The 21,987-nt window shown below is 38.2% G+C and overlaps 1 protein-coding gene across 8 annotated transcripts in view; it reads left to right on the top strand.

Annotated features, from left to right (window-relative positions):
* Positions 1–21,987, top strand: part of ryr2a (ryanodine receptor 2a (cardiac)) — a 148,595-nt gene that overhangs the window by 105,111 nt on the left and 21,497 nt on the right. For 3 of the 8 annotated variants that reach the window (XM_028027107.1, XM_028027106.1, XM_028027115.1), the window contains 18 exons: positions 320–512; positions 773–855; positions 2,933–3,090; positions 3,260–3,347; positions 3,896–3,988; positions 4,158–4,328; positions 5,253–5,312; positions 5,486–5,620; positions 5,725–5,837; positions 6,798–6,924; positions 7,039–7,145; positions 9,112–9,163; positions 9,285–9,332; positions 9,438–9,537; positions 10,413–10,492; positions 12,187–12,263; positions 13,644–13,717; positions 16,643–16,660. In XM_028027107.1, coding sequence (XP_027882908.1) covers positions 320–512; positions 773–855; positions 2,933–3,090; positions 3,260–3,347; positions 3,896–3,988; positions 4,158–4,328; positions 5,253–5,312; positions 5,486–5,620; positions 5,725–5,837; positions 6,798–6,924; positions 7,039–7,145; positions 9,112–9,163; positions 9,285–9,332; positions 9,438–9,537; positions 10,413–10,492; positions 12,187–12,263; positions 13,644–13,717; positions 16,643–16,660 — 1,777 coding nt within the window. The remainder of the gene's footprint in view (positions 1–319; positions 513–772; positions 856–2,932; positions 3,091–3,259; positions 3,348–3,895; positions 3,989–4,157; positions 4,329–5,252; positions 5,313–5,485; positions 5,621–5,724; positions 5,838–6,797; positions 6,925–7,038; positions 7,146–9,111; positions 9,164–9,284; positions 9,333–9,437; positions 9,538–10,412; positions 10,493–12,186; positions 12,264–13,643; positions 13,718–16,642; positions 16,661–21,987) is intronic. The other 5 variants (XM_028027112.1, XM_028027111.1, XM_028027114.1 and 2 more) reach the window with 3 other exon arrangements.

The raw sequence follows: 21,987 nt of genomic DNA, 5'->3' as shown, positions 1-21,987 counted from the left end.
AAAATAAAACATCATACAGTCACCAATTGAAAAGCCAATAACAAACATTACATTTTATCAAGTGCCAAAATGTCAAGTGATCATCGATACACATCAACCATGTGTACTGATGATCATCAAAATCATCAATACACATCATGACGCATAAGTGCATGGATGAGTTTCTCTAGATCTTGCTGAGACATTAGTCCTTTAATCCTGGAAGTGTTCTTCGGGTGATAGAAGGCCGACTTTGTAACGGGCCAGACTTTCTTGTAATGGGCCAGACATTGTCTATGGCCCGATAAAGCATCAGTATGTGATTGTCCTTTTCATGTAGGTAGTGTTGCCCATGTTGTGCAGCTATATGTCACACTGGTGGGAGCATGGACCAGAAAGCAATCCTGATGAGGACGACAGCTGCTGCACATCTGTTGCCTCGGAGCACATGAATACACTGCTGGGAAACATTCTGAAAATCATCTACAACAACCTGGGAATCGACGAGGGGGCCTGGATGAAAAGACTGGCTGGTAAATCAGCACAAACAATGCTTGAAGCAGAGACAGTATATTTAAATGGACTGTAGATTCTTATTCCCTACAACTTTCGCCTTATGGTTATATTTTACTGCAGAGGTAAATCAGTCAAGTTAAGACACATATAGCTACCTTTAACTCTGTTCTGACCAATTTAAAGGCCTCACAGGTAACAGGTAGCAGATGTCTTTGAATTGATGTACTTTTTATTTTATGCTTACTTGCAAATGTCTTTCTCTATACCTGTCCTCAAGTCTTTTCCCAGCCAATCATCAGCAAAGCTAAAGTCCAACTATTACAGACACACTTCCTGCCACTTATGGATAAACTCAGAAAGGTAAATCTCTTTTTCACCTTGTTGTTTTGTGCTCTGGTGATGTGCTACAAAGCCCATTTACAAAGTAAAGGTTCCGTTGCCACTGGCAACAAAACAGAGTCACTATGTTGGGGAAAAAAAGGAAAACTTATTGACATGATGAAATTGCAGACTGGCCACTGAAAAAAAGGTAGAACCCAGCTTTCACCAGTCATTCCGAATAAGGCTGTTAGAAAAAATGAAGATGTTTCAGGCACCAAATGGTTCTGTCTACCATGGAATATTTTGTCGATTCATACCTGACAGTATGTCGCTTCTTCTCTTTCATCTTCAAACGCTAAAAATGTTCAAGTGTCAAAACCACTTATATGATTTTAAAAAATGAACTACTGTGCTTTCATTCTGTGAACATGAAAACTTTAATTATAAATATTTTTCACAGAATACCATAAATACAGTTTCGCCTTTGACTAGATTATTTGAACATTCAGTGATTTAGAGGTGACAGATGTCCAACTTCAATTCTTCACTGTCAGATCCTTCCTCCCCAGAAACCTTGGAGTCATCGTTGCTTCCTGAACTTTGTGGCTCAAATAAATCTGGTTGCAGTCCTTCAGTAGAACCAGCTCCCTCTTTGCCATCACTACATCCAGTTACTTCCCCCAAAACTGCAGATAAATCCCTCAAATCTCTGAAATCCTCACAACTTCCTCCATTTCTGTGTATTCAGCCTTAGTTGTTTATGGTTTGATTTATCCTGATTACGATACAATTTTGCGCTGTTACTACAAAAATAGCTATGGATGGATGGATGTTGGAAATATTTCTTCTAAACGTTTTTGTGTACACAGAATGAAAACACAATAGTTTAATGTGTCAGACACACTTTAACATTCCAGCATCCATTGGGAGACATTACTAAATCACACCATACTTACACAATGTGTCAAAATAAAACAAAAATGTTTTCAACAATTAGTTTTTTATTATCCTTCAGTGTTAAAATGAAAACCTATTATAAATTGAATGAATTACCCAGCATTACATACAGTAAAAGGAAGTTTAGCAAAATAAATATTTAAATTGAAGGAAGCTTAAACTCTCTAATTGTCAAAAAGTGGTGTGGTGAGGAGGTGAGGCAGATGCTGAGACCCAGGTTGACGTGCAAATGATGGATTTAATGATAATCAATCCAGAAAATAAACAGTCCAAATAACACCAGGCAGCACTGATGAGCAGAAGCCAGGGCTCAACTCAGGTAGCAACTGGAACGACGGACTGGTGCACACATAGACAGACGCCACAATGAGATGAGGACCCGACAAAGACACAGACACACAGGTGACACTAAATACACAGGAGGTAATTACGGGGACGAGAAACACCTGGGGACAATCAAAGGGAAGACAGGACAACATGGAAACTCAGAAACTCGAAATAAATACACAGGAAAATCACGGAACATGACAGTAATCGCTAAAGTTTTAAATTTTCTTTTTCTCATTTTTTCCAGTCTTACTGATATACAGATGAAAGCCAACTATAATAGAAGACGTTACTGTAAAATGTTCATAGTACACTTACTTACATAAAAAAGTCTAAACTTAAACTAAAGAGCCTTCATATTAAAAAATTAAAAATTTTGCTCCAGATGTTTGATTTGAACCTTTTTGTTTTCCTTGCTGTGAATTGTTTTGGTATGAAGTGTAAATAACCATCAACACTAAGACTTACTAAAACATTTATTAGAATCTTAATACAAGGATGACAGCTGTTATACATCAAAACCGCATTGAGTTAGATGATAGTGAGTGAGCAGCAACAGAGAACTGAACATGTGAACATGACTTTATCTTTATCCATCCTCATCTTATTTGATGAGAAGCTCACAGTTCTAATTAAGGAAGCAATAAAAAGAAAAGATGGACAGATGTGACTTTCAAAGAGAACCTCTGTCTGCTAGAAATGAACTTTTCCAGTAGACTGTTGAATCATGCTGCAGGGTTTTTTTAAACTTCTGTTGGATATTGATACTGAAACACACTGTAAACACTCTGTCTCTGTGTAAGACTGCACCATCTGTTCCTGTGTTCTGTAGAAAGCTGCAGTGGTTCTGATGGATGAGGAGCAGAGCAGGGCTGAAGGGAGAGGTGAGATGTCTGAGACAGAGCTCCTCATCATGGATCAGTTTACCATACTGGTCAGAGACCTGTATGCCTTCTACCCCCTGCTCATACGATTTGTGGACTACAACAGGTACAGTGTTGTTGTGTAACACTGTGGAAATGTGTGTCCTTGCATCCAATGTGTGTTTGTTTCACCAACTGATCTATGACCGAGTGGAAGTAACTGCTACTTTAAAGCTAAATACTTAATGGAGTGAAGCATGTCACTGAGATGCCTGATGTATAAATCTGTACTACAGAGGAAGATGGCTAAAAGAGTCCAACCCAGAGGCAGAAGAGCTGTTCAGAATGGTGGCTGAAGTTTTCATATTTTGGGCCAAGTCTCATGTAAGAACCTTACTTTTCCAGAGTAACTTTGTATTTTTTTAAACACAGTGACAGACATTTTAATATTAATAACTAGCACACTGCAGCAATTTCAGTAACCAAGTGGTCACAAGAGCACAGTGTAGGTTTTAGATGTGGGCCATATGGTAGAAGGAGGATGCACCAGCACCTGATAAAAAATACAAATATTCAGTTAAATGTAGAGTCTGATTGTCTCATTTTAATTGGTTGGTTTGGCAGCAGAAGGAGGGGCTTGTAAAGTATGCCATTTGTGTAAGAACTGCCAATGCAAGTACATGCAAATGATGCATTATTAACACCGTGATCTCCTAATAACACATATTTTATTTGTACTAATATGAATATCTGGATGTGGCTGTATGTAATGAACCTGGTCAGGAGTGCATGAACTCAACAGTGATTCAACTGGAGGACTCCGGCTTTCTTACTGTTCTATCATCTCAAAGGCAGTGGTGGTTCAGTGAGACACGGTTCAGAGAATGCAGTACATCAGTGTGACTCCGAGTTGTTTTGTCATCTATCTGTAGAACTTCAAGAGAGAAGAGCAGAATTTCGTGGTCCAGAATGAAATCAACAACATGTCATTCCTTATCTCCGACACCAAGTGCAAGATGTCAAAGGTACAACACACAGACACGTTCAAAAGGAATAAAGCGGCAAACAATTACTGACAAAAAGTGTAATATCAAATGAATAATAATCTATGTTAATAAGTACTGTCTTATTAAGATAATTTGGACGTATGTTAAAGAAAGCATATGTATCCCTTTTCATTTGATTGGGCTTCAGGGTATAGTTTCAGACCAGGAGAGGAAGAAAATGAAGAGGAAGGGTGATCGATACTCAACTCAGACCAGTTTGATCGTGGCCACGCTAAAACGCCTGCTGCCTGTGGGACTGAACATCTGTGCTCCAGGAGAACAGGAGCTCATCGCCCTGGCTAAGAACCGATTCACACAGGTAGCAGGATGGCACAGACAGACACACAGATGCACGTAGTTTGAATAGTTCACAATAAGCTGAACCTGAGAGGCTGGTTCAGGGAGATTGGGTCAGGTAACTTTCAAAGCTGCTCTGCACCCTTACAAAAAAATCCCATGAAAATCACATGTGAACTTCACATCACAGATTCCAAATCACAGATTCCCACGCACCTGTGATTTGGGATTTCTTTTCAACTGCTGCATTTTCACTTCAAACAGACTACATGGATTGTACCTAGGGGTGAACCGATTTATCAGTGCCAATTTTCTCAATTTTGGGGGATCGGTGATCGGCCGATTTTTACATATGAAGCCGATCTTATCCACCGATCTTATCTAGCTTGGCAAATGTCTAAGAATCAACCACTGTCCTCTTTTGCTCAGAAAAAAGAAAGGTTTGACTGACAGGCCGGGGATTCAAGTTATGTCTGCATGTTTACAATTAACAATAGTGACCCCACTGTTGCCAACTCAACAACTTTCTTGCTATATTGAGCAGCATTTCAGACAAAAAAATTGGTGTAAGCTTTTTAAAAGATTGATAATCTGTAATTGGCAATCAGCCAGAAAGCTGCAATCGGTGCACCCTTAATTGTACCAAAATGAGACAAAAATCCATGTTTGTAGTTAACAGTTAGAAACTGAAATGTCTCTTTATATTGTTGCATTTCTTTTGCTAAAGTCCCAATACATTTAAACAAACACACTTCTCTTTCATAGGAAAAATCTACCTTAAAATACAATATGAAGAGTTTCCATTCACATTCCTTATATCTTGCTTCTATATTTTGGGGGATCCAAAATGCTGCTAGTTTCCCGTCATAGCTGTGTGGTTAGTCTGAGAGACTGTGTACAAGGCTAGTTTTGGATAAAAATGGAAAAAATGTTTGTTTGTCAACAGAAAGACACAGAGGATGAGGTTCGAGAGATCATCAGGAACAATCTCCATTTACAAGGGAAGGTAAAAATGATTTTCTTTTGCCATTGTAACAAATTGTCATTAGATTGTTAAAAGAAAATCTGTTGAAATTAACATTTTGTCTTTTCCTATATGGTATCAAGTGTGTGCATGTGTATTTTACAATTTGAGTGATTTTCCAATGGAAGTGCTCTTTCTATGTGTAACTTGTGCAGCTGGAGGATCCAGCAATTCGCTGGCAGATGGCTTTGTACAGAGACCTGCCCTACCACTATGAGGACACATCTGACCCAGAAAAGACTGTGAAAAGAGTCCTGGACATTGCTCATGTCCTCTTCCACCTAGACCAGGTCTTAATAATAGGACTACATGCTTCTAAACACATTCTAACCCTTCTGTATAACAATAAGTATTGGTGGTTGTTTGATACTGAGTCCGCCTCTTTGTGTTTCAGGTAGAGCATCCTCAGCGCAGCAAGAAAGCTGTATGGCACAAACTGCTGTCCAAGCAAAGGAAGCGAGCTGTAGTTGCTTGTTTCAGGATGGCACCCCTCTATAACCTGCCGAGGTATGATCTGCACTGTCCCACTCATCAAATGGGGACAATTGGAAGAAACAAAAGCCCACCACTGCAGAAAATAACCTTCCTGCACACCCTGGATACGTTCAGCATTAACTGAACAAGATTTAACTATTCTTACTAAAATAAAGGCATGATGCTGTCACAGTGTGTTGTGGCTGAGTCGGACCCAAATGCAGAGATGCAGAGGGAGCAAGTAGATGATAAAAGCTTAATGAAGATGATGAACAGTATTTACAAAAATCACAGGGAATGCAGGGAGCCAGAGCAGGTCAAAAACAGGAACAAAAGCAAACAGGGTAACAACAGGGAAGTAAACGGGATATAACAGGAGGAACCAGCAAGGAGAAACAGAATGAGTTGTATATACTGGGGAGGTTGATTACTGAACAGGAGCCAGATGGCTGATTAGAAACAGGTTGCAGGTCTGAGGGGAGAGAGCAGAAGGCAGGCTGAAGAGAGAGAGAGAGAGAGAGAATGGGACAGGGGGCGAGGGAGAGTGCATAATCTGGGTATCTAGGATAGGATATGAATCTAACGCTAACAAAGAACTAGACATGAAGAACCTAATAAAACTAAAGTAACTAAAGGACTGAACAAGGGTAAAACAGAAACAAAGCTGATCTGCACTGCAGACTAGAAAATGAATCTAACACAAATGAAACACTAAACATAACAAACATAATAATACTAGAATAACCTGATGAAAGGACTGAAGCAAAGAAAAACAGAAACACTGCTGATCTAATCAAAGAATATAAACTAAGAAACACAGAAATAAGAAACAAACCCGAAACAACTCAAGATCCTGATGGACGCTTCTTATTATTGCTTCTTTTTAGATAGAAATAGATGGACAAATGGATGGAATTTATTGTACACATGACACATATTTTAGAAACATTAACTTGTTCTCAGAATAAAAGTACTTTTTTGTCTTTAAACTAGGCACAGAGCTGTGAACTTGTTCTTGCAAGGCTATGAGAAGTCTTGGATCGAGGCAGAAGAGCATTATTTTGAAGACAAACTCATCGAGGACCTTGCTGTAAGATATTGTGCATTCAAAGTTAAGCAAGTAGGAATATTTTTATCCCAACAAAAAAGTCACACTTGAAAAAACTGTTTTGAATCATAAATCTAGACTTTACTCAGTAGTTTGTCCAATGTGTGTAAAATTGTCTGATTACAGAAAGCAGGTGAACGAGAGCCATCTGAAGAAGAGGAGGGCATAAAACACATCGATCCGCTCCATCAACTTATCCAGCTCTTCAGCAGAACAGCCCTCACCGAGAAATGGTGGGTTTAAAATTCATATAGCCTTTTTACTAAATCAAACATTATTAGATATTTTTGTTTTTGTTTTAAACCAATCCAACTGTGCTGCTTGAAAAAAAATATTAGGTTTTAGAATTCATTAAAAAATGGTTTGTTTTGGTGGTTTAGTCTGACAAACTTCTTCAAAAAACTTTACACCTCAGAGTTTGTCTCTCCTAATGAAGCCATACCAGATTTTCTTGATAAAATTCATCTTCCATCCTTATCGGGGCCACATTGGGACAGAAGAAATTCTAAAGGTAATAAACACTCTACAGAACAGAAAAGGCTTTGTTAAAAATAGAACATCTTACAAACATGAGAAAATTACTTAACATCATTCAGTATTCTACAGTAAAGAAGACACAAGGGCTTATTATTAGACACAGAGACTCTATTGTGTAGAGTGACCTTGTTTATTTGAGGTCTTGGAGAAATTTGGATTAGGAGAGGCCTTTATAAACTTTGTTAAACTTATTATATACCTTTCTCTTAAGGCCTGTGTGCTAATTAACGCCTCTAGCTCTTTAGAATTATAATTGTAAAGATCTACCTGAGAAAGAGACCCTTTGTTTTATATGCTTATGATGTACTTCTCTTCATCTTAAACCCAGAAACATCCTTACCAGTGTTAATGTCTATTATAAAGAATTTTGGTTCACTGTCAGGCTGAAAAATTAACTTGGATAAATTGTGAGCAATGTCAATTGGCTTTACTGATGAAACCTCCTATCCATCTGTCTCCCCTTTTTCTTGATCTGATTCAGGATTTGAATATCTAGGGATTGATATTAAGCCTAATGTCTGGGGACTGCTGAGAACTAAAATGGCTAAAGTACAAAAAGAAACTAAAAGAGATTTTACAAGATGGATGAATCTGCCAGTTTCATGGAGAGGGAGAGAATAAGTCTCAAAGATGAACATCCTGCCAAGATTACTTTACCCAATGCAGTTGCTACCACTCTGTATTTCTAAGAAGATAGCTAAAGAGATTGAAGGGGATTCTGTATGAGAACTTTGCAGCTGAAAAGTCCTTCGCTAACATTAGACATTATAACTATACTTGTCATGGCAAAATCATTAATGAGTGGCTTCACAATTATTTTAAAGGCCAGGAAGCACCTTTCGAGAAGTGGGCATGTAGTCCCTGTAATTTATTAGGAGAACTTAGAAGCATGAAGAAATCCCATTTGAAGAGGGAGGATAATCCGATTCTGCAAAATACAGTGAAAAGTTGGCAAGATATGAACAATTATATTGGTAGGAAGGATTCTCTTACCTATGATACACCAATTATCAACAGTAAAGACTTCCTCCCAGGGGTGAATTCAGCAGTATTTGGAAACTGGCACAAAAAAGGTATCAAAACAATAGAAGATGTATTTGGTAATAATAACATATTGATGACCTTTGCCCAGCTTCAAAATAAATTTGGCCTCCGATCCAAGGATTTCTATGACTACCTTCAAATTTATCACTTTGTAACATCTGATATTAGGGTGTTGCAGGACCCCTGCACACTTCCAGGGCTAATAGAAAAAATTCTTATCAAGTTTACCATAACTAAAGGTTTTAGTTTGAGATTCTACAATGTCTTACAAGTAAGTGTTCAGTAAGTGTTTTTCTTTTAAGCTAATCACACATCAGTTTGTATTCTATCCACACCAACTCTGTGTTGTTTTCATTCTGATTTTGAAAATAAATAAAAAAATTGTTACACAAAAAATTATTTAATGTTTATAAGGTCAGTTAAGCAACTTTCAACCTCTTACACACAAGGTTTTCTCAAAAAGAAACCCTGACCTGTTTGGCAAATAAAAACTGTTCACTGGTCTGTTTTCTCAGTGACATCATTCTGTTCTCTCTGCACGTGTGTGTGTGTGTGCGTGTGTGCGTGTGTGTGTGCGTGTGTGTGTGTGTGTGTGTGTGTGTGTGTTATATGTTGCAGTAAGCTGGATGAAGATAACCTTTACATGGCGTATGCTGACATCATGGCTAAGGTATCTGACAGAAGCTGTAATCCTGAATCCACACTTAATTTCGGTTCTTTTATGAGAAATTTTATATTGGTAATTTAACTTGGCCTTTGTCACCTGTCTCTATAACACTCCCTTCTCCCAGAGTTGTCACGATGAAGAGGATGAAGAAGGAGAAGTTAAAAGCTTTGAAGTAGGTGATCACTCACTAATTGTGCCCTTCGCTGTCCTTGGGTAATTCAGGAACATTTGAATATCCTAGCTCTCACCAGAAAACTGTCCTGCTTGATTGAAATAGGAGAAGGAGATGGAGAAGCAAAAGCTGCTGTATCAGCAGGCCCGACTGCACGACCGTGGAGCTGCAGAGATGGTCCTTCAAACCATCAGTGCCAGCAAAGGTGAGCTTCACATAGAAGGTCCCCAAATAACGGTGAGTGAGAATAACCATAAGAAAGACAAGCTGCCCTTTCCAGACTATCAGTGATTAAAACACTCATGATATGGAACTGTCTGAATACTGAAAAAATCATAAAAGATTGTGATTATTCTGTAAACAAACTTTTTGTAGTTCTCATCCCAACCTTAAAACTGCAGTGTGTTACCTTTTCTAAAATATATATATATATATATATATACATACATGTCATGATATGATGAAGCTGTCACCATGTCATGACAGGATGATATGACATGGTAATCTGTGAAAAACATTGAGCTCTCTGCCTTAACCCAGTGTTATTTAGAAACAACCAATCAGAGCCAGGAGGCGGGTCTTAGCACCATCAGTCACAATATCATGTGGCGCTGCTCATCCTTCCTCTTCCCTCTTGATCTGTGCTACAACTGCCAATAGGATATACATTGCGCAACAAGTTTGACTGATGGCACTAAGACAGAGCGCTAAGATTCTTAAGACAGCGATGGCAGGCAACACAGGGAGAAGATGGAGGAGAGCAATCTTTTCACTGATTATCTGTCTCATAAACTGTCATGACATGGTGATAAGCATTTTGGGAAATGGATGGATTTAAATATGTCTGTATGTTTGGGCCCTGAATAAGAAATACTCATATAAAAGGGGGCAGAAAACCCTTGTTTTTCCCCTTTCATCCTTTTCTGCATATTTCTTACATATGGTATATAGAAATATTTAGTCATAATTGACTTTGTGACAACCACGTGGCTTTTACTCTACTCATTTACTATAGTTGAATAATTCCTAATGGAAAATAAGTGTATGCAAACTAATGGGCATGTTTTGTATGGGATCTAGGTGTTATGGGCCCTATGGTTGCATCCACTCTGAAACTGGGTATAGCCATTCTCAATGGAGGAAACTCAACTGTACAACAGGTAACTACTAATGTGTAGACCTATGCATACATACATTCCATTTGATCCTAATTACCAATCAATACAGTATGCTGAATTAATTATTCAAAGTTTAAAAAGTTTCTATCTGAGGAAACCCAACAGATTGAATTGAGTCATTGACTTGCAGCACTCACTCCTCCTGGACCAGCATGTAGAGACAATCACTTGCTTTGCATGGCTGACTTTACAGCAATACCATGCATGCATGTAGAGACAGTGGGCAGGAAAAACTCCCCTTTAACAAGAAGTAAACCCCAGCAGAACCAGAACCTGGCTCAGTACAAGCGGTCATCTGCCACGACCAACTGGAGGTTTAAGAAGACTGAGATAAAATATATACAAAATGACTCCTGGTTTTTGTGGGGGTTGAAGTCCCCAACTGCCTTCAAATAGCTGAAATACTTGACAAGAATCTTAAGGCCCCATCTAAAACACTTATACCTGCCATTTTATTAGTTCAAACACCATAAATACCCTGGAAACAGTCTCTTCACAACCATGGAAGCTAACATCCAAAGTCAGCCATATCTCTTCTTTTGGTGATGCAGCAAATCAGCACCAAGGAAAATGAATGGTGCACCTAGATTGTCAACTAAGTAGTGTTGCACCAGGTATCTGCAAATAATTTGGAGTTAGGCTTCACAGAATCTATTAATAGCTGATTCTGAAAATATTGAACAACAAATAGGTGACGATCCACTGTAAACAAGTCAGAAAGATAAACATGTTATGTATCCCCATCTGTCCCTTACCTAGAATCAGATTCTCCAATAGCATGACAGATACAGCACTGAAATCTTCCCATTTGTTTCCTTCCTGTTACTAAATATTGTCTGACTTATTATGAAGAGTCATTTTTTCCAACCCTCTCCAGGATTAGGGAGGCTGGTTGTCAACATTTTTTTCAGCAAGTATCGCCTCACTAAACAAAAACTCTATACTGTCAGGAAAGTGCTTGCTTTCCATAGAGGCTAGGTTAGCACCAATTAGTAGACTTACATTGCTATGAGCTTGTCTTGTTAATAGTAATCTGGTCAGTGTGTACAGAAATGGATAAATCCCACTGATGCTGCATGAAACTACAATATGGTTTAGTTCGAGATAATTGTGAGATCCAGATGCGGACTCAAGAAGAGGGTTGTCTGGGTTTTTTGGGTTTTTTTTAGTACAGTCAATAAAAAAGTATTCATCTTTGACTTTTTGTCCTTTTGAGATGTAAATTACTGGATTAATTTAGCCATATGTAATTTGGGAATTGTAAAAATGTTATTAATTTTAAAATTGTCAGAGCACCGCCAAAGGAAACCCAACATCACGATTTGAATCGATTTTCAGTCTTCTCCTTTGTCTGTGTTCAGGAAATAATTTGGCCACTGCCACTGCGACAGTTAATTAACTAGTTAATTAAGAGTTAATTAACTACAGTGGGAAGCTCATGCTTATAAGAACCAACTATAGGAGAGACATATCTGCCTCTATTCATGTCTGTACAACACAAACAGAAACTTGGAATGTGTAAAATTTATATCCAAATCAATAGTATAAATTGATTATAATGTATCTGAAAAGGGCCAGTAAGAGTGGGTCTGTTCCACATTTTTGTGACTGTGTCCATCATCTGTCTGTTTTAGTTATAAGATTTTCTGAGATCTAACAGAGCTTTTCTTTGACAGAAAATGTTGGATTATCTAAAGGAAAAGAAGGATGTGGGCTTCTTCCAAAGTCTGGCTGGTCTAATGCAGTCCTGCAGGCAAGTGTGCAACTTCTTTCTCATTGAAGATTTGATGATTTATCATGTTTTTATGGCAACACTGCTCTGGTAATAGACCCAAATGTTTTAAAAACATGTTTTTTTGGCTGGGAATGGGGTTTACCTTTAATAGAGTCAAATATTTTGGCAGTTTGAGTGAATTAAGTTCATTAGTTTAGGTGCACGTCAGTGACTTGGGTCACATTGGGAGTTTTTCAGTTTTGAAGTGATCAATCAGTCTTTCCCCAGTAATTTTCCAGAATCACCTGACATGACTGGTCTGGTCTAGTCCAAACCTGAAGAGAATGCATGTTCTCTTGCAGAAAGATCACTCTCTGATATAAAAAAGGCTTAAAGTCTCCATGCACGTAAGTTAGTAAGTTCTGTCATATCAGGGTTTTTTTTCTGGGCAGATGTCCATCAAGTCATTTTGAACTTTACAAGAGTTTGTCTTTTATAATTATTAACTAAAACAATAGTAATAGCTCTGGAAGCACTTGAATAAAATTCTTTATTAATCCCATATTTCTCTAGCTACATGTCTACAATCCAATTAGTCCTCTGATTCTATTGTTATGAGAGCTGAACAATCTGATACTGTTAGCATAGTTCCCATAGTGGGCAGTTTTTGGTCGCCTCCTCTGCCTTTGGTCAGTAAAAGAGAAACAAACAATGTTGGAACAGAGGGTCAATCACTTGTTTTACACAGGGTCATGTAGGTTTGGATTTTTTCCCTTAATTTTAAAAACCTTCATTTAAAAATTGTACTTTGTGTTTTCTTGTGTTATCTGACTAATACTTAAATTGGTTTACTGTTCTAAAACACTGAAGTGAGTCAAACATGCAAAAAAAAAAGAAATCAAAAAGGGTGCAGACACGTTTCCACTCCACTGTATGTCCTTTACACATGAGCTACATGTTTCAGTCCCCGTGTCAAGACACTCCTGAACCAGAGACAACATTAGAAGCATCTTATCTGGGCGAAGGAGAAATAAAAATCAATTGCTCCGCAGTCCAAAAGCCTTTTCTTGGCCATTGAACTTGGAAATCAAGGGAGGGGACCAGAATGCAGCTGAAGTTTTCAGTCAGTCGTGCTTTGCTGGTTCTGGTCCACTGGGTTTCCAAAGTCGATGCAGCGTCAACCAGGAGAATCTAGAGCTCTTCACGCTTCCTCTGCTGACCAGCTGGATGGAGACACTAATTTCATAAACACCATGGTGTTTCTTTGTTCAGAGTTTACAAGCAGTATCACTTCTGTGGTTTTTACTGGTGTTTGTCTTGCATCATGACTGGAAAATGAATGTAAAGAAGTTTCTGTTGTCCAAAAGCTCTGTGATTTATCAGCGCTGGAAGACTCACAGGTCTGTTCCGTTCTTTTAGTGTTCTGGATCTGAATGCATTTGAGAGGCAGAACAAAGCAGAGGGGCTGGGCATGGTGACAGAGGAGGGATCAGGTAAGCACTCCTGTGTTTACACAACAATGACTGTTTGGGGTTATAAACCAACAGAAGTCATCTTTACAGACTTTTCCTTTTCCCCATCTGGTAATAAATTGAATGATTTTTGAATTCTGATATAAAATGCCCTGTCCGTTCCAGGGACAGACAGGAAAATGTCCATTTAGCTCTTCCCATATGACACAGCCTGGCTTGTTTTCCTGTTTCCACCACCTTGATGCCGTGATGCAGATGAACATACTCATTATCACTTTCCTATGCAGTTCATAAAATTTATTTTCCTTGTCAAACCACCTTATTTTTGAATTTGATAATTGTGATGAATTTATCACATCATTTTTCTTTCAAGCCTTCTGCTGCTTTTGGACAAATGAATGAATATGTTAATATCTTTATCATGTAGAATTGTCTGGATAAACCTTAAGAATTGCCTATTGTATCAAGAAATTATCAAATTTAAATATCAAAATTCTAATCATTTTAAGCATGTGAACAACATCATGGATGTTGTACTAAGAATTTGTAACACTGCTTTATGAAGCACAGCAACATCTTTCCCCCTTACATGAACAAGCAACAAGAATCTATTTTTATGATTTTCCAGTTTTAGTCACATTATAAAAGTGAAGCAATTATAGTTTTACTTCTACATGGTGTTTTCAGATAGAAGTTCCTAGAAAAAGGACAAATGTTTTCTATTCTAATAGCATGAACAAGATTAATTGTTCATATGTTCATTTTGTCATTGTGCTCATCAGATTATTTTGAATTAAAATGAATCATTTCAGTAAAGAATCTACAGCAGAAACATTCAGAACAGTTCTTTCAATTTTGTTTGTAAGAATTAATCTGAATTCCTAACATACATTTATGTTTTATGCATTCAGCTGTAAGTTTTCCATTTATTTCTCTGTGTTTTAAGATTCTTTCTACATCAGGATGGAACTTGCCTTTACATAGAGTGTTACTGACTGACATTTCCACAGAATGTAGAACTCTATCTGCATCAGTGCTTTGCCAATCCCAAATAATTTTCTCATGTTTTAATTCCTGTTTTAATGTTCCTGTTCCCCCTTTCATCTGCTTTCAGGCTGTGGGTTGTATAACTTGAGCAGGAAGCAAAGATTGGAAATGACTTTAAAGTGAATTAAATTCAGTGCATACTCATTATTGTGTGGCAATTCAATTGATCTTTATTTAATTTTTTTTTTTTTTTTTTTACTTTAATTTTATGAGTCCAGATCCTTTACAGTTTTTGCAATACTTCTATTTTTAAGGAAGCAGGTTTGTATAACAAAGTTTTGACCAGGAAGTTTCCGACCTGCAGTGAATACCTTAAAGCATCTTCACCTTGAAAGTCAGCTGTCTTGTTCAAGCTGGGCAGAGTGGGGCCAACACAACATCTTCTAACATCTCTAATTGTTATTTGAATGATGGTTAGGTACAGAGGTTTAGGTTTCCGTGACCCTAAAACACAGAACATTTTGGCCACATTAGGACAGAGGAGGTATCCAACAAAAAGATAAAGCAGTGTGAAAAATGCAATATAAAAATAGTTTCAATTCAAGTTTTTTTTAATTAAATTTTCTGGATATTTTTTATATTTTTTTATTTTGCAGCAGGTGTTTCGAATGGGATGATGATTGTTTTGGACCATTTCCCACTTTGGCCAGTAGACAATCAGACTTTTATGGAACTAACCCTGTAATGCAAATGCAGCACTGGCTGAAGGTTTTCTAAGACTGTTTCTATGACGATATGTGAGACCAAAGTTTTAACATGACAGAAATCTTACTGCCCACTGTTTGATGTGTTTCCATCCAAAACAGCCTGGATTCCTTCTTTACTAAAAAAATCAAGGACTCAGCAGCTGCTGTCACAATGATTCTTCATTCCCCTGGCAGATTTAGATTTGGGATTATTTCCATTTAACCAAGAGGTTTTCTTTTTTATATTTGCTAGCAACTTTTTAACATCTCAACCATCCATCTTGTGTGATGAGATCAAAGTCTTTTGGTTGGAAGGCATTGTTGCTCTCACCCTCATTTTTAGCTCCTATGAGGTTTATTATATTACTACCAGTCAGAAGAAACATGTCGGTCAGTCCTTCAAATGATGAGCAGGAATGATGCCGACACCATGTTGGCCTTTTTAAAAGCACTTCTTCTAAACATTTTGTAATCAAGTCCTGTCACATGTATTGATATATATGTGTGTGTTGTAAACATTGTTGTTGGGTGTGTTTTTTAAAACAAGTTTAATAAAATTATTAGCAGTAGGAGAATTAATAGTGAAATATTTATTCAGTTTTAGAATAAAATAAAAATTGATTTTTCTGAATTTTTGGTCTGTAGGGGAAGATCACAAAGTTTTATTATCTATCTTGCTGCCTTTATGCAATATTCTGTATTTGTTCTTAATTTACTAATTTATACTGTTAGATGCCATAAGACAATCCTTGATGTTTCTAACTTTTTAAAGGTGGATTTTGCACTGTTTAAAGAATTTTTGAAATGTCCTTGCAGTTTTATCTTTTTAGACAAAGAACCCACAGTTTACTGGAACTAACTTTGCTTTAACATTGCTGCCAAATTACACAGTAAGAGCAGACAGATATCCACTGTTGATAGTTATAAATTCAACTCTCAAAAGATTTCAAATTAATAATCTACCATTAACCAAGGGTGTAATCAAGGATGCTTTCCAAGAGATCCTAAATAAAACAGGAACCATGTTTTTTTATTTGAACTCTCATGCTTTGCACATTTTAATTGACCAAACAAAAACACGCAACTTTTCAAAGTTCTTTTCCCTATATGTAAGCTTTGTTTCTTTATTTGTGTCTTACTTTCTTTCTCTCTCTTTTTTCCCTCTGTTTTCCTTTTCTCATTTTTGTTTACTGCACTTTCCTCCCTACCTCAGTCATCACTCATGAGCGTGGTAATTATGCCTTCTGCCATTTTCTTGTGTGTTGGTTGGTCTTTCTCTCTCCTTCACCCTGGCTGGTTTGGTTGTGTCAGTTCTGTCCAGGTCCTGAGTGCAGACATCTGTGTTTCCAGTTACTTTTTGCCTGACTGTCACCATCCCAATCCCTCTGTTGTTAGTTCCTCACAGTTTACTCCTGGGCTGGTTTTACTCTTGCTTTTTTTAAAACGGCAAATAAACACCAAATTCTTCAATAAAATTTTCAAATCTGGACATGGAACAAGTGGTGGAAGCGTTGGCATCTCGCCATAGCCCCCTCAGGATCTGCACAGTATCTGGCACATTTTGAAAACAACTAATACAAGTACTGAACCTGTCCTACCCACATTTACCACCTACTTCCTCTCAGTCCTCCAGTCAACCTTGAATCAGTTGGTTGTTTTGTCTTAGTAAGGAAGATGGTTATTGTGCTGTTGTTTGTTGTGAAGTGAACAGTCCCTTTTGTGTTCTCAGCCTCTCAGTCATTTTCTGACTCACTCACTTGGGCTGCAATGAAACACATCTGAGCGAGTTTAAACATCCATCACAGATTAGTTAAAGCTGCAGTTTACCGTGCCACAATATTCAGCTACATGAGTGTTTGAGGGATGTTTCTCTTTTGGTGAATGCATCACTCTGAATGTTAAAAACATTTTTTATCAAAAAAATCTCTCATAGCAACAACATACCCTTAGTGTTAGATAGCATAAATAAGAGCAAACAAACATTTTTAAAAAACAGTGCAAAACTCTTTTCTGTTTTTTATAGGGTTTTAAAAACAATTTAGATTTGCAAACTACAGTGCAGTAAAAAGTATTTGCCCCTGTACAGATTGCTTGTTTTGTTGCACTGAGATATTTCAGACCTGATTACTGCCAGACCTGCACAATGCAGAAATCACCTCAACAGAACCTGTCAAGCAACACGAGTTGGACTAAAAAATGTAAAAAGGAACACATGGTGTCTCTGTCGGAAACAGACTCATTGATATTATATTGGGCTGGAAAGAAGAACTACCCATTTCCAAAGCTTTGGGATGATTTGGCCAGTCACTAAAACTTCTAGAGTACAACAACGGCCTTTTCATGAGGTAACACAGAACAAAACATCTAAAGCTCTGCAGGCCTCAGGTGATGCCAGTGTTGATGATTGAGATGTGGCAAATATGGCCTCCATCAGAGAGTGAGTGATGGAGAGCTGCTTTGGGAAAGTCATCCAAAAATGTGAAAGAGAATGTCTACTGATCAGTTCTTGACCTTCACCTAAAGTACACTTTGGTTACACAGCAGAAGGATGAAGCAAAGCACAGCATCAAGTTCACCTTTTACTGGCTCAAATAAATAAAGTGCATGTTTTGTAGTGTCATGGTCAAATCCGGACTTAAATTTAGCCTAGATATTTCAGCTTCTGGAGTCGTATTTTCTTTACAATATGTTAGAAATGCTCTATGACAAAATCTGTGAATAAGCAAGTTTTTCTCAAATTGGAGTTGCAGAAAACTGTTTGCAGTTGGAGCAATTATTTTTTTCCATAGGTCAAGGTTGCTTTGGATAGCTTTTTTTCTTTTGATGAATGAAATCATTACTTAAAAACTGGAATTTATCTCAAACATAGAAGATACAAAAAAGGCAGAAATGCACTATATCGCCAAACCTATTTGCTCACCTGCCTTGACTCGCATATGAGCTTAAGTCACATCCCGTTCCTAATCCATAGGGTTCAATATGACGTTGGTCCAACTTTGTAGCTAGAACAGTTTCAACTCTTCTGTCAAGGCTGTTCTCAAGCTTTAGGGGTATGTTTAGGGGGATTTTTGACCATTCTTCCAGAAGCGCATTTGTAAGGTCAGATACTGATGTTGGACGAAAAGGTCTGACTCTCAGTCTTCAGTCTAATTCATCCCAAAGGTGTTCTATCAGGTTGAGATCAACCCAATAGACCTCGACCTGACAGAGGTCAGGACTCTGTGCAGTCCAGTCAGGTTCATCCACACCAGACTCTCCATCCATGTCTTCATGGACCTTACTTTGTGCTCTGGTTCACAGTCATGTTGGAAGATAAAGGGGTCAGCTCCAAACTGTTCCCACAAAGTTGGGATCATGGAAATGTCCAAAATGTCTTGGTATGTTGAAGCACTCAGAGTTCCTTTCACTGGAACTAAGGAGCCAAGCCCAGTTGCTGAAAAATAATCCCACACCATAATCTTCCCTCCACCAAACTTTACACTTGGCACAATGCAGTCAGACAAGTACCGTTGTCTTGGCAACCTACAAACCCAGACTTGTTCTCCCTCTGGCAATCTGATGGACACGCCTCCACTGCTCTAGAGTCCAGAGGCGACGTTCTTTGCACCACTTCATTCGACGTTTTGTATTGCTCCATCAGTTTATGTTCCCCACCACTTCGTGGCTGAGTTGCTGTCGTTCCCAAACACTTCCATTTTCTTAGAATATGAGTCTCACAGTTGACTGTGGAACATTTAGGAGCGAGGAAATGTCACCACTGGATTTGTTGCACAGGTGGCATCCTGTCAGTCCCACACTGGAATTCACTGAGCTCCTGAGAGCGAGCCATTCTTTCACATGTTTGTATAAACAGTCTGCATGCTGAGGTGCTTCAGTTTATACACCTGTGGCCATGGAAGAGATTGGAACACCTGATTGTGAGCATTTGGATGGGTGAGCAAATAGTTTTGGGAATATAGTATATGTAAGTAAATACTTTGCCTTAGTACAGTAGATGGATGAGTTGATGTCCACTCAAAGGCTTTTTAGAGGTTGTAGATTTTGCTACTGTTGAGCTTTGCAGCTTTGTGCTCCACAGGAACCTGCATGTCTTCTAACCATTGTTGTTAATAGGCTGACAAAATGAGCCATTCCAGACTGAAATGGGTTAGGACAGCCCAAAATGGTCTACACAATAAAATGTGTTATATCTAATTTAGGGGCTGTAAAATGTTTACATTTTATTTTATCAACTCTAAACCAAAGTCAGTAGTTGCAGCCCTTCTCATCTATCATCTGCCACCTTTCATCCATTTTAAGAAGTCAAATGTTTCTTCCTCCCCATCTCTAATGGCGACCTCAGATCGGCTGATTGTGGCCACACTGTTTCCAAGAGGAGATTGGACTCTGGCTTTTCTACTTTGTTGTTTTTGATGGCTAAGCTGTTTGCTGTAGTCTGTATTTGCTGTTTGTTTGTGAAATGATTCATTTGAAAGTTTTTCTGCAAAAAAATAACCTATTCTGACCACATGCATTTCTTTTCCATTTCTTTTCAAGCCTTGCTCAAGATTTTTCCTGATTAGATAACGGCTGATTTAAAAAAAGGTTAATGTAATATGTTGTGTATATGTTTAGATTGCTTAAGTTATTGTTTAAAGAACTTTTTTTTTTTAGTTGTTGGTGTATGAAACATTTTTAAAGCACCTGTGAAATAAGACCTTTTTTTAAAGAATAAAGTAAACAATTTTACTCTGAACAATGCAAACTCTCCATCTGGTTTAATATTGTTTGGAATAAGACCGAAAGTACAAAATATTCTCACTAAGTGCTTCAGGCCAATTTAAAGAATAACACACAAATTGAAATGACTTAAATCTTCTTTAAGTCCATATAATTTACCCAGGTTGAATACCAGTCAATTCAAAGTAAATATCTGTAATAATCTGACTATGAAGAGGCTTAAATTTGACCCACTGCACCTCCCAGTCTGTCCAGGATGCTCCGCCCCCCGATTAATAATATATATAACAGTTGGAATATGGACATGCATAAGGTCCTGCCTCTACATTCCCACATTCAACCATAATTGGTCAATGCAGAGTACTTGTCACCACTTGCAGCAAGCAGCCTGGCATCCTCACAACTCATCACATTGTGTTGATCTCTGGTCCATGTCTCCCTGGTGATCATCCAGGGACAAGAATGTGATGGTGAGAAATTTATCATAATCTTATAGGTATCATTATGCAGTGTGACCTCAATTCTGCATTGCCATTTTTCCCGTCTCCAAAACCAGTATAGGTATAAGTCAGAGACCGCACATTCTCCAGTAAAGACCCCATTATGTCTGTAAACCACCATTATATATGAGATGAATGAACCTATAGAAGCAGCTGCTGCAGTAATACCTGCATCGTCCTTTGTGTGACCTCATCACTCTCATATTGTTGTGGTGAGTATTGTAGTCCACACAGTGTTTCACCTAACTGAGTATTGTAGGTTCTGTTCAGACAAATGTTCTGTCTGAAACTATGGACTCTGACTGAGGGTGCATTCAGACCAGTCCTGTTTGGTCCACTTTAGTCCACCACCGCTTTCGTCCAACACCAGTCTGTCTGTCCAGAAGGTCCAGTTTGTTTGGGAGGTGTGAATGTATTCAAACTTTGATGCAGACCAAAGAACTGAACTCTGTTTCGCCTACAAACCTAGGACTCAGTTCAGTTGAAATAAACTTGAGTTCAGTTGGAATGCTTATGTAAACGCTAAGCAGACCAGAGACCACCCCAAAAGCAGGAAGTGGACTACAGTGCAGGGCATTCTGGGTAAATACAACCTTAACAAATGTGCTTGTCTAGTGCCAGAAGGAGAAATGTGCTAGAAAAATGTGAGTAAACATTTCTCTATGTTGTTCATCTGAAACAGCTACCCATGTTTTTCAATAGGCTCATATTTGATAACACTTTTTTTCAGTCTTAAGGATTTCAAGGTGTAATCTATAGCCTCCATCCACAGCCCTCCCCCTTCCAGTCCCAACATACAGCATGTGACATCCTGGTAGGACTGCTCTATGCATAAAAAAGTGGAATCTGCTCGTTTGCCAGAGAACACTTTCAGTCCTGTTCCAGACTGATTCTCTCCTCTAGGCCAGTTCTGTTTCTGGTCACTTTGTATGAATGTGTTCTGTTAATGTTTCTGTTCATGTTTTGTTTTATCACATGGTCTCTGGTCTTTCACCCTTTCTTTGCCCATTTCATGGCTTAGAGCAGTATTTTTACACAGTCAGAGTAGCCAGCTTCATTTTCCTCAGTGGTTTATAGAATCTACAAGCAGTGAACTTCAAACTCTTTCAACCAAATGATAAAAACCAGTCAAAGTCCCAATCTGACTGTAAAATGCTGCACTATATAGACTACACTTGAGTTTTGTGCCAAGTGCTTGGCTGCCCACCTTTAATCCAACAGTGTGTCTGTGTGTTTGTGTTAGATAAGAATGGAGTATCATTGACACTAGTAAAGAAAGCACTGGTGATATCCTTACATTAGCATCTCTCTTTTAACATATCCTCACTCTCCATCTTCC

The sequence above is a fragment of the Xiphophorus couchianus genome, chromosome 9 (assembly GCF_001444195.1).
Source record: "Xiphophorus couchianus chromosome 9, X_couchianus-1.0, whole genome shotgun sequence".
In the NCBI taxonomy this organism is placed as follows: Eukaryota; Metazoa; Chordata; class Actinopteri; order Cyprinodontiformes; family Poeciliidae; genus Xiphophorus; species Xiphophorus couchianus.
Note: the sequence above shows the minus strand (reverse complement) of the source record. Positions and strands in the feature narration are given on the sequence as shown.